General features: G+C 44.8%; 2 protein-coding genes across 12 annotated transcripts in view; one reads left to right on the top strand and one right to left on the bottom strand.

Moving 5' to 3' along the window:
• GPR176 (G protein-coupled receptor 176) overlaps nt 1–4,507 on the bottom strand; it is a 45,271-nt gene extending 40,764 nt beyond the window's left edge. Inside the window, exons 1-2 of the mRNA XM_052782451.1 lie at nt 4,266–4,507; nt 3,381–3,914 (exon numbers count right to left, since the gene is read on the bottom strand). Coding sequence (XP_052638411.1) covers nt 3,381–3,609 — 229 coding nt within the window. The 5' untranslated portion in view covers nt 3,610–3,914; nt 4,266–4,507. The remainder of the gene's footprint in view (nt 1–3,380; nt 3,915–4,265) is intronic.
• A 4,284-nt stretch (nt 4,508–8,791) lies between these two features.
• Nucleotides 8,792–12,956, top strand: part of EIF2AK4 (eukaryotic translation initiation factor 2 alpha kinase 4) — a 40,679-nt gene continuing 36,514 nt past the window's right edge. For 8 of the 11 annotated variants that reach the window (XR_008234465.1, XR_008234464.1, XR_008234466.1 and 5 more), the window contains exons 1-3: nt 8,792–9,022; nt 10,893–11,008; nt 12,181–12,283. Coding sequence is in view for 7 of the 11 variants with exons in the window: in XM_052782448.1 (XP_052638408.1) it covers nt 8,870–9,022; nt 10,893–11,008; nt 12,181–12,283 (372 nt within the window). In the remaining 4 variants the exon portion in view is untranslated. The remainder of the gene's footprint in view (nt 9,023–10,892; nt 11,009–12,180; nt 12,284–12,956) is intronic. The other 3 variants (XM_052782444.1, XM_052782442.1, XM_052782443.1) reach the window with 3 other exon arrangements.

The raw sequence follows: 12,956 nt of genomic DNA, 5'->3' as shown, positions 1-12,956 counted from the left end.
AAGCAGCATAATTATTTTGGCTTCTATTCTCCTATAGTAACTTTTCGTAGAAGCAACAGATTTAATCATACTGTACCTGCACAGCTATGGCCTAAGCAGACTAGTGAGTGCAAGTCACCTGACCCCACACCAGAAACACATCTCTACACCTGCACTGGAATGAGAAACACCGGTGGCAACCGTTTTCACTGTTTCGTTCTAGCCCTGCCCTAAGTTGATAGCTTACAGGCTAGGAAATACCATTACTGTGAGAACTGCCATTACCAGCCATGGAGCTGCACAGGAACACAACATTAACAAGACCTTCTAGTCTCACTTGGTACCTCACCTTATGCATCTGGTAAATAAGTTCATCAACATGTGCAAAGCATTTAAAGCTCCCCAGATGAATTCCCCAGTTCATGCACTCAGCTAAGCATCACAGACAGAAATGGCTTGCAAGTCTTGAATATACTGCAAATCTTTCCTTCATAGAAGCAAACTGACCTGCTGATCAGGGTAACTAAATTGACCAAATTCCTCCCTCCAATGCCTCCCATCTTGTGCGGAAACCTTGTGGTAGGCTACAGCCAAAGGAGTGCATAACAGGTAGTACCAGCTGGGTTCAAAGTATAGAGATGCAGATTTACTGCATCCTATTCCTCAGTCCTTGAATATTAAAATCATAGGTAGTCTGCTAAGTGAGAACTTCCACACAAGCAGTGGAAGAGCAACAGTAGGAAGTTTCTGCAGACTCAAAGTCACATGAACAGCTATTTAAAACTGTAGCATTTAAGCACATTATAGCTTCATTAACTCAGTAACTCATGACCAAGTTATCTGAAGTACTCTCATCTCTAACTGCCCCAAATTATAAGTGATTTTTAGACTAATAATTATGGTTTTGTCCATTCCAAACTTGGAATAATCTGATTCTTTACAAACTCAGAAATTTTTAACAATGAAAACTTGCTACAAATGAGGACAAAAAACGATAGGAAAAAATCTGCCAGTTAGCAAGCCTCTTCTTGATACTTCTGGTTGATTCTACCAGTTAGATCCTCTGACGTACATGTTAAGGTCACATCCAAGTTCAAGCTTTGGCAAGCTTGTGACAACTACATAATCCCTTCTAAAGACAAAAATTCTAGAATCTAGTATCATTGTTATTGCTACCTAAAATAAATAAATAAATAGAGGATGTGCTTTCAATGTATTCTAAAGTAACCATAAAGAAGAACAGTTTGACTTCCTTGCCCTCGGCAGGTATCATGAAACACCATAGCACCATCCTTTCACAACACACCAAAAACTAACACAAGAATTCCTCCTACTGTTACAAGTCTCCCCACAGGTCTCAAATAAGGTCTTAAACAGGAGAAAAAAACATAGCGTACATCTCTCTCACAACTGACTATCACTATCACATTCTTCTGCACAGAAGGAACCCAAATTAAATTCACAACCCCGAATGTGATTCTTGCCTCTTGTAGGACCTGGACCTCTCCATGCTGTAAACTGCTGCTTATGTCAGACCCCAGTATTCATTATCAAGATTGAGGCATATATGTTTGTTCCTTTTCAAGCTGGAAGTAGAAATCATTTCTTCCTTTTAAAAGGGTAGTGCTATTTTATCCAATAGCAAAGTGGCTTGAGCACGCACTGACGTTGTGGGATGTACAAGTTGCACATCCACCCAAACCTGAAAGGATTCAAACCCACACATCCTACCTCTGAGGAGAGTGCCCCCCATCTCATGCTTTAGGGGGAAGGATAGTTCTAATTCCCCTTGAAGGGTTTCCCCTCTGCAAAGAGGAACCCAAGACTCACTGGACCAAAGAACTGCTATTCTGCAGCTCAACTGAGGGGCTCACCTGATGGAGAAAAGAGCTGGATGGCACCCACGCTCTAAGGACCATGGCAGAGAACAAATGAAGAGGAAAACTTAATTAACGACATTTGTGCAAGCCTAAGTATGAGGTAAATATCAAGCTGTTCTCCCCTGCTGAAGCAGAGACAGTGTGCAGCACATGCATAAGCAAAACATCTGGCACGTATGAGGGCTGAGCATGCAGGCACCGAAATCCTAAGACCTTCTGGGGATCGGGGCTTCAGCTTCTTTGTGGCTTTGTTTCCATTCAGTAAAGAGGGAACAGCAATACATTCATCTTGTTATTTTTAGGACACTATTTGCTGGCTACCATTTTGTGCCAGGCACTATCCAACATATGGAAAAGAGAGTCCCTTCCCCACACCACCTATGCACTAAATACAAAAAAAGGAAGAACCATGAGGATTACCCCCACTGCACAGAGGAATAATTGAGGCCAAAAGACTCAGTGATTTACAGTAACATAAGTGTATCACTGACTGAGCCCAGAGCTCAATGCTGTTCCAAGACTATGCTTACCATCTTCTTAGAAATTATTTAAGTGATATTAAATATTACCAAGAAAAAATCAATATTAGAATTAATTACCATGACCACAGAAATGGATTTTAGCATTACTCAAGATCAGGAAAAACAAAAACAAATCCTTGATAATAAGAGCAAATGACCATCAGCAAAGTCCTGCTGAACTCTCCTAAGACAGCTGGAGACTTTCTCAGTCAAGCCTTGTGTCAAAAGCCTCATCATTTCCAGTAACCAGCTTTGAATGATTTAGATAGTAGTGGCATTTTACTGAAATCTAGCTTACTGATCTCCCAAACAGTGCTAACTTGACTCACCATAAGGCTTATTTTGCTTTTTTTTTTTAAGAAATGCCCGTGTATTCCTAACAAAACAATATACTATAAGCACCTAGAAAGCATATGTACACACGTTTGTAAAGTTCTATGGCAATATATTACTAGTTTACTACCACATATCTAAAGTCTATGATTCCTACTTGAAGGATAACAAGTATGCAGGATTGCACATGGTTATACATATTTACAGCATAAAGTGTAAAGCATAAAGTACTTCCAAAGGATTAATTTAAAAGCCGCAGGACACAAATACAGAATTACTGCAGTGTGAAACAGAAATTCAGTAAAACTTGTTTAAAATACTCCACACCCTTTTTCTACGGTAAAGAGAACAGATCCCATTACAGTTGAAAATAAGGGTGTAATCAACCCATTTAATTTTTGCCCATTTAAATTCTGATGGAAAAGTTTACCAAGCAATACAAATGTATAATGTACCCGTTCTCATCTGTGATGAATGGCATTTTACAGTAACAGCTTTTACACATCAAAAACCCACAAGGAACTTGAAATCATACACCTGAGGACCTAAAATGCGAAAAGAAGAGTCACTAAGCAGCAAACGATGTTAGTTACCATTTGGTCTGCAGTCCCTGACCATAAGGATAAACAAACCACATCAACAAAAAACTCCAGCAACACTCACTTACCCAGCAAAGAGCCCACGAAAATGACAATTTGCACCGTGGTAGTGAAATGCCTGTAGGTCTGCTCTTCGCCATGCTCCTCGCCCTCCGCGGCACCAGCCTCACTGCTGTTCCCACCCTGCCACACCATCTGCCCAGCCGAGGAGTTCCTCATCTCCAGAGCTCTGGTGACAGCCTGGTACGGGGCATGCTCGCTCTCATTCCTCGAGATCCAGCCTTTGTCGTACCCCATGGCGAAGTTCCTGCCTTCCTTGCTGCCACCTAATCACCACAGGTTATTGAGCCCTTGCCTTTAACGACTGAATGGAGCCCACAGGCAAAAAGGTGCTTCTGAGGATAAAGCTCCATTTCTGACACTCCGAGGCATCTTCACCACATTTCTGTGTCCCGGAAAGCAGGGTTGGCTTTTCACGTTTCTACCTTGTAAATCATGATAGCCAGTAAAGAAAAGCAGAAAATAAAGCAGGCTCCTCCTTGCAATTAGCTGTCCCATATTTCTTGCTTCACAGTACCACAGCGTTTCCTCAGCATGTTTTACTGCAATGAACGTGAATGAGGAAACTACAGTCCACACCGTGGCTCATCTTCCTAACCCCGCCAGAAGGTCACCTCGCGCCCGCCGCGTACACGCTCGCACGCACACGGCCTTACTATACATTAAAACCGGTCTGGAAAAGTTGATGGACCACAAGCTCTGTCCCCCCACTCCACTCTCAGCCTTGGCGTTAGCTTTTCTCACAACCCTGAGAGAGGAAAGATCTCTTTCCCCATGGCACATCTCCTAGCGCTCTCTTCTCTCCTTCTGCCCACTCCTCCTGTGGTGAGACGTGGCTCCGTCCCGCGTCCCTCCTTGCTCTGCGCGACGCTGGGCGCCAAGAAGACCCCTACACAGCCTCCAGAGAAGCAAACGACTGCTCAATGGCTTCCACTGCATTCCAGCTATTTCTCGGCGAAAATTAGTTTGGTTTTGAATCCCAAGGCGGGAGGCACTCGAGCCTCCAATGAAGCAAAAAGCCTCCGTACGATCCTGCGTGACCCGCTCTGAGCGCGCCCCGCACCAAGCGCGGCTGGCGGTGACGCTCCTGCTCGTACAGGCGCCAACATCCCGGCCCGGGCGCCGAGGGGCGCCGACCTGCGCCGCCGCTGCCACTGCCCGCGGCTCCGCCACTCCACACTGCGTACGGCCGCCAAGCCCCGCCGCCCGCGGGAGGCGGTGGCGCGGCGGGGCGGGACGCCGAGCTCCCGCCTCCGCCGCCCTCCCGAGGGGCGGGGGGTGCCGCCATCACGTGGCCGCGGCAGTCAGCGGGGCTGGTAGGGCCGCCATTTTGCTCGGGGGCGCCGGGGCGGGTGTTGCTGCGGAAGGCGGGAAACCCCTGTCGCGGCAGACGAGCAGTCACAGCCGGGCAGGGCCGCCCTGCGACCGCAGCTCGTCGTCGGTAGGCAAGTGCCGTCTGGGAGGTAGAGTTTTTAAACCGGTATTTTAAAACAGGTCCGTAATTCTGAGGACAGAATTCCGAAAGACTGCCCTAACTTCTAGATATAGGTTTTATTTGTTAAAATGGATTTTTTTTTTTAAATACCTAATTGGCCGGGAAAGCTCCTCTGTAGGCGTAAGAAGTATGGGGTTTAATTGTGCAGAAAGTGTGGACCCATATATCGGGTGCACGTTTGCTTTTTAATTTGAAGATTGTTGGGAGGATGGCTAGTTAAAAATCCAGCCAAAAAAGGTTCTTCAGCCATTGCCCAGTGAGTCTGGAAGTGCCCCCTGGAAGAACAGCAACCCATGAGTATAACCCCTGCACAGCAAGGCTTTTTCAGGGACCCCAAACCGACAAAATGCATTTCTGTGATCTGCATCCTGTCTCCTCTGGGCTCAGAAGGTACAGGAGAGAGTTGAGGGCTCTGCCGTGGGTTCAAAGATGTTTGCTGACCACAGGGAAACAGGGACTGCCACCACTCCATGCCACCGCAGGCCCTGGAGGCTGTTGGCCAAATCTCCGTTGCACCTCCATGTGTTTGGGCCCTAGCCTTCCTTCGCAGCCTCCTCTTGCTCCTCTGGGAGTGTGCGTGTCTCAGCTAATTGCTCCAGGCTCTTTTCTAGTAATTCATGTCTCTTCCCTACTCCCAGCCTGGCCCCAGGCTCACTCACCTTCCTACCCTTTCCTCTCACCCCTACTCCCAACCCATTCACTTTGTCCAGCCAGTCCCAGTTTTTTCCCACCTTCCCCAGGCAATAGTCAGCAGCTTCCACTGTGCCTTCCCCTTGTCTTTGTTTCCTGGGACTCCCGAATTGGCTTCTTCTCCTTTTGGTCCCTCAACATTCCTGTGGCCATTTTGGCCAATCTCTGTGACCGGACTCTGACCCCCTCCCCTCCCTTTACCTCCCAGCTGCCTGCAAGGCACTTTCCTTCACACAGCAGCCCCTTTCTTCAGCTCCCCACTCTGGGACCCTTCCCTTCTCTCCTGCACTTCACCTAGGGACACTCGCCTCCCCTTACCGTGCACGTGGGGAAGTGAAGGCACACTCTCACATCTCACATAATTAAATTTTAATGGCTAGAATTAAATTTCAGTGTTGTGGGATATGAGAGTTTTTAATTCTGTCTTAAATTTTCAAAGGGAAGCTTCTGTCCAGATGCAGTGTGGCACATGTTGCGGGCAGGCGGACTCTTCAGTGACATTCATTGTACTCCAGTAAATCTGCGTGGAGCATGTGAATACTTTTTTTTTTTTTTCTTCAAATAGTATAATTTGGTTTACTTTATGCAGGTTTTCACAAGGCTAGCTAGCAAAGCCACAGCACTGAAAAACATCATCTCTTCCCCCTCACCCATCAAGTTTTCACACTTCTGCTGGGGTACACGAGATTTTTTAAAAGAAATTTTCAGAATGTTTTTATTATGATGTTATTTTTCTCTGGCTTTCTTCTTGGAAACAATGAATCGTTGCAGAAGAAATTAAGAGAAAAAAATAAAATAGCCTGAAGTAGACATCTGGTCTAGAACATTTAATCCCAACTGGTTAAAATTTTGCCAAGTCACAATGAACGGGAACAGTCAGGCAGCTTTAACAATGCATAACGTTACCTGACCCACCCCTTGTTATGCAGTGTAACACAGGAGACATTTCCACATGCTGGGCTGTAAGCCCCACACAAAGTGCTTGGGAAGTGTAAACCCGTAATTTCTGTTAAAGAAAATTTTACTGAAGTTTCTTGATTACTTACTGCATCATATCTTCAAGCTGGCAATTCTTGCTGTGCCTTTGTGTGGGAGAGAAGATGAATCTGTGGCCTAGAAACTTTTATTTCTAGTCTTTAATACAGAGAGACTATTTATACAAATTGATAGATGAGCAAACCCAATGGCACCAGTGGGTCAAATACAGCAGTTACTTCTAAGAAGGCGTAAGAAACTCTAGTGGACAATTACAGTGCCCAGGTCACATTTGGCTGTGCAAAAGGAGATCTCTGTTGTTGCCAGATAAACTACACAGCTTTTAGTCATGCATTTCCCACCAAAAAAAAAAAAAAAAAAAAAAAAGAAAAACGCTACCACTAAAGGCACATTCCAGGCATTCCCAGACATGGTAAGGAACAGAGAACAGGATCAGAACAGTGATACAGTTAAGATTTGGGTTTGGTTAGATAGTAATGACATTATGAACCTACCAGTTATTAAATAAGTTATAATCCCAGCTGGGACCATACATATTTTAAGTGAAACAGAAAAATAAACAAAGTATGCATGTAACAAGCTTTCCATTTCAGAAGGACAAATTGACAGCTATAGAAACTATTCATTAGAGTAAGTCCCTCCTTAAGTGGTCTGTTTATAACAAAAAGTCTGTACTCAAAGGTCAGAGAGTAAAGTGAAGATCACCAAAACTCCATTGATACAAACCTTGTAAGTAAAATAAAGAGAAGCATCAGAAGATGTTTCATGCAATTACAAAAGTAAAGAAAAATTGAGTCCATTATACTGCAACAGTAGAGATTTAAAATAATGTATGGCCCTGAAACTTACTTTGTTTTCAATTAAGATGACAGAATTTGATCTTTAGGGGAAAGATATTATAACTAATGGGGATCCTGGTATGAACATGACTAGGTTTAAGGCAGAAGGAAAACAAGATTCAGTTCATTCAGTTTTGGTGGACCACACTTGTTTCCTACATTTCCTAACAAATTAAATCACCTAAGTATAGTATATGGGTGCATGGTAGCGAGCTACAGACTGCTGTAGCATTCTTTGCCTGGGGATTACACACCTAATAAATAAGCTTGTATGTATGAATTTACTTGGGGTTTTTTCATTAAGATCCCAAAACTTGAAAGGCTACGACATCTTGCAGTGATCCTCCTGTTCAGTAGTTACCACATGAAGCGCCTGAAGAACAAGACGTTTTCTTCTCTGCTTACCACCGCTCTCCTGACAACCCCCAGTGCCTCTCTCTGGGAAGTCCCACCAAGGAGACCCAGGGGCTGAGGGGGTGCTCACAGGGTCCAGCCTCACTTCGTGTTTGTGGTTCAACCAGCCAAAGACTAACGGTGCTCGTGCTCCACCTCCTCATAGTCATCAAAGCAATCATCGGGGGAAATGTTTTTTAGTTTCCATGTGAACTTAGATCCTGCCCCAGCTCTACATGAAATCCATTCTGAATTTTGTGATTCTTTCTCCCCTTTGCAAATCTTTCTCAAGGTCTACAAAAAAAAATCTGCCACAGTAACTAGTCATATTTGGTGCATATCTCTGTATCTGCAGATACACCTGGAGGCGTATCTTGGGGAAGTTCAGACTGGACATCAGGAAAAGGTTCTTCACCGAGAGGGTGGTTGGTTGCCGCAACAGGCTCCCCAGGGGAAGCGGTCACGGCACCAAGCCTGTCAGGCTCAAGGAGCGTCTGGACGACGCTCTTAGGCACATGGTTTAGTTTTAGGTAGTCCTGCGGGTAGCAGGGAGTTGGACTCAATGATCCTTATGGGTCCCTTCCAACTAGAGATGTTTATTCTATGAGGCACAGCTACTCTGGGCCTGCGCAGCCATGAGGAAGGGGCCTCTGGGAGGAGGCAGGCGGGACCACGAGCGGCCGCAGGGGTTGAGCAGGGCACGGCGGCAGCGGCGGGCAATGTGTCGCGGTCCCTCACGAGGTGGCAGAGCCCCAGAAAGGCCGCCCAGAGCCGTCGGGTCCACGTCCCCGCCCGGCCCGGGGCTAACGCGGCGCCGAGGCCGCCGCCAGCCCGCCGCACCCCGGCATACAGCTCCTGCGAAAGCTGCGGGACCGGCCCCGGCCTTTACCGCAGCAGCCGCTACCGGACGTACGTCCGGGCCCCCAGCCGGGCCGGGCGGCCGCGGCCCCCCGGCTGCTCCTCCTCCCGCCGCCGCGGGGGCGGTGCCGGGGCGCGGCGGAGCGCGGCCGCCGCTGGGCTGCTGCCACTTCTGCCACGGGGCCGTCCGCCATGGCTGCCGCCCGCCGCCGCCCGGGGAGCTGACATGGCCCGGGCGAGCAGCGCGCAGAAGCTGCCGGCGGAGGTGGCCGCGGAGCCGCCGGAGAGCTACCAGCTGCGGCAGGAGAACGAGCTCCAGGCGCTGGAGTCCATTTACGGGCAGGACTTCCAGGATCTGCGGCAGAGCCAGGCCTGGAAGGTAGCGAGCGGCGTTCCCGCGGCCGGCGCGCCGCCTGCGCCGAGCCAGCCGGGCGCGGGGGCCGGGGCTGGGGCGCCCTGCCCCGGCCGCGCTGTCCGCAGGCGCGGGGCTGCCCCTCGCCTGGCCCCTCCGAGCGCGGCGGCCTCGTCGCTGCTCTCTCTTACCGCTCCCTGCGCCCATTCATGGCTAGAAAGGCAGCGCCGCTCGTTCTCCCTCCTCCCGGGCGAAGGGGAAGCAGCGGGAGGCAGAGCGGGCCCTTCTGTTACCGGCGGGTCTGGGTGGCTGGTGGCGCCCGCCTTGGTGGCGGGCGGTTGGGAGCCGTGTTAGTGCTGCCTCGCTGGTGTCGAGTCCTTGGATTTCTTGCCTGGCGCATCGTGCCTCTTGCTGTGTGCCCGTTGTCCTCCCCCCCTTCGGTAGGCAGCCGTGTAACTGACTGCCTTTGCAGTTAATCCTCTAGATCGATCCGTTGCGCTATAATTAATGCTGTGCGTGTAACTCGCGTTTTAATTAGTTGTCAGATTTTTTCAAAATTGCCTCTTAATTCGTCCCTTAACCGACTAGTTACATACCTGCTAATTGATTCATCTCATCGGTATACATGTTGCTGATCTTTGCATATTTATTGTATGCTGTGGTTTATGCAAACCGTGGTTCTTTCCATGATAACTTAATACTTTAATTTTTATAGTATGTTTTTGGGTTTTTTTTAATTACAACTAACTAACGCTCAGGTCTAGTACTCACTACTCTTTTTTTTCGTTTCTCTTTCGGGTCCACAATGTCTAATTGATACATTTTTTCCTGGACCTGGAGGTACTGATCGCTCTTTTCAGTTCCCCAAGTTCACTGCTATTGTCGTTTCTTTTTACATTCTTTTGTCTTTAGTTTCTACAAAATATATCATAGCCCCTGCTACAAACCTGAACTTAATTTTTTTTTTTTTTTCTCCATGGCGTTTGATGCAAACGCTGTTAGTAATTTGCTGGGTTTTCAGAAGTGTTGCAGACCTCAGTCCCTATTATACTCATACCTGACATCCTCTCGACTTAACCTGTTCTTTTCCCTACTGGAAATGCAAAGGGAAAATAGAGGGGATAGTGACCATCTTTTAACCTGTTTCCGTATTTGTTAGTCTGCGTGGTCTTATTTCCCTCCCTGTTTGTCATGTTACTAAGGTCTGGGTTGTTTTATTTAAAAAAAAAAAAATTAATTTGCTAATTGAAAAGGAAAAGTTTAGAATGTTTACATGGGCATGTTTTACTTTATTCTGATTTTGAGTAGGCAATTTGAACAGGATGGGGAGGGAAGGGCAATACTTGTTAAAATTCTACTTTATGCCAAAACCAGAAATATAAAAAAAAAATTATCCATTATTTGTTTGGCCAGACAAGGTGTATGTAGGTGTGATGTTATAGTCTGTTGCCACATCAGAAAATAACATATATATTGACTGGTGTTTGTTAGTGATCTAAAAACAAGTACAAAAGAAACAGTATCGTAATGAATGCTTTAATTTGTGATACTCCATAAATAATCTGTTACATTTATTTAACATTTTCCTACTACTAGTCTACAGTAAGCAGAATACAAGAGTTTTATTATAAATCCTCCTTTTTGCTCAGTCTGAATTCTTCTTCAGATAAGTGTAGTTACAGTTATTAGAAAAAGTTCTAAAAATATATGGGATAAACTGTAATAATCGGTGAACCAGTTCACTCATTGAGCAATGTCAATACATTAATATATTTTTTTCATGGTTTGGATGGTCTAACCTGAATTCTGCCGTTATATAGGTTGTGAGAGTTGTGTGCTTTCATTAAAACAAAATGAAAAAACCCTTTTAAATAAAAAGTTTTGTTTTCCATTTTAGGTACGACAGCCACCTGAAATTAATTTAGTTCTGCGTCCTCAGGGATTGACTGGTGATAATGAAGTATATGCCAAAGTTGATCTGTGGGTCAAGTGTCCACATACCTACCCTGACACGTGAGTGAACATTAAAATATAACCATTTTTTCTCTGTTTTCCATAGTAAAGTGTAAGCTGAAAAAACATGTAGTTCTATTTATCACTCTTATTTTTGTTTTCTGCATGTCAGTATTTGTTAAGCCTGTGGTATTTTATAATAGGCAACTATAAAATTTGGCACCTGATTTAGATGTGGTCTTTTGTGCAGTGGAGAATAATAGGGATGCATTTGTCAGTGCAAGACTGCAGTCGCAATTGGTAGCTTGGAGAGACGTAAACACGGGTGTATCTGCTAGCATCTTAGTGCCCTTTTTAAACTTTTTCAGCTCATGACCTGCTGAGGTAGGGACTGAATCTTCATTTTTAAAGCAATCTGCTGTCTTAGTTGTATCTGCTGTTTCTGTTTTCTGCTGGATTAACCTTTTGGAAGAGTGCTCCATAGAAAATGTAAAAAGAATTGCAGGTGATCAGTCCCCCAGCATTTTGGGTTGGCAAGTAATTTCTGGGTTAAGTGTTGCTCTGTGCCCCATTTTGTTCAGTCCTTATGCCACTGGTTGTGTCCAAAGCATAACTCCCTTTAGCCCGTCCATTTGTGCTTTGGCATGAGTGGTGTACAAGGGAAGTGTTATTCCTTGCCGAGTGATAGCTCAGTTACACCCTGTAGCACACGACATAACAGCTACTCTAATTTTTTTTTTATTTAAGATAGCATAACTACAGACATTTTACTTGTTTACTTGATTTTACACATGCTTTAAATTTAGCTGTTACTTATTTATTGCATATATTTCTTTAGATTTGTGTAACCTGCGTAGTGGTGATAAATAAATTTTAAACACCTAAATGTTATGCTAGTAATATTTTTCAGGGACTGTTATGTAAATTAGTGGTTAAGAGCTGAGTTATAAGAGTCTGCAGGGTTTCTTTGGTAGTTCTCCTGTTAAGTATAACTGACAGGTAATCTGCAGCCAGAAAATTTGATGGTAGGGAATATAAAACAGTATTTCTGGCTTTATTCTATACTGTATATGTAATATTTATGTACTGCTAATTTGAGCATCGACTAATTGACAATTGACTACGAATTCCGTTCCTTTTCCCTCACCCACCATTCTTATCAACCTTCTGTTGCTTTTTTACACTCAGTTTTTCTGATGAGGACTTTTTTATGTTTTGTTGCTGTCCCTCAGTGTCCCTGAAATACAACTAAAAAATTCAAAAGGCTTGTCAAAGGAGAAGATAAATGAATTAAAATCCAGACTAGGTCAACTGGCAAAACAACGCTGCGGAGAGGTAAGAGCTTTTCACTTCCTTGAGAAATATACACTGGACCTAAATAGTTCTAAAAACATGTGTGGTATAATATAATGGAATACATCCACATTGGAAGTATAAGTTGCATTACTCCTAAAGAAGGAGAGACTGACTTTCTTTCTTAAGAATGTTTCTAATTAATGAAAGTTCGGACTATGCATGCTCTTAAAATACAGTGCATGTGTAAATAGTGCAAGCTTTATCCCTGTTTAAAGGCAGATATAAAGGTTCATGTTATTCTCAGAGTTATTTCACAGTATGAAAAGCAATACTGACTCTAAAAATGAGAGCTTTCTGCAGTCTTCAGATTAATTTGAATATTGTAAGTGGCTATACCTGTCAAAGCAAACAGCAATTACACGGGAAGTGTTTCAGTGTGATCTCGTTCATCTAATGCTGAACTGAAGGGCAAGAGACCTTAGTTATAACGCCAGCTCAACAGTTGACTTCTGTGGCTGTAGCACAGTCACTCTATGCCGTTGTGCCTTTTTTTCCTACTGTATGTAGGAATAGTGATACTTGAATTCCTCCCGAATAGGAAAAAAAGAGAAAGATGGAAAAACATATGAAGCTTAGAACTTGTATCTATTTTAAGGGATTTTATAAGTTCCCAGGTATGTTTGTTATTAACAATAGCTTTCCATTGTTGCTG

The sequence above is a fragment of the Harpia harpyja genome, chromosome 3 (assembly GCF_026419915.1).
Source record: "Harpia harpyja isolate bHarHar1 chromosome 3, bHarHar1 primary haplotype, whole genome shotgun sequence".
NCBI classification, from domain to species: Eukaryota; Metazoa; Chordata; class Aves; order Accipitriformes; family Accipitridae; genus Harpia; species Harpia harpyja.
Note: the sequence above shows the minus strand (reverse complement) of the source record. Positions and strands in the feature narration are given on the sequence as shown.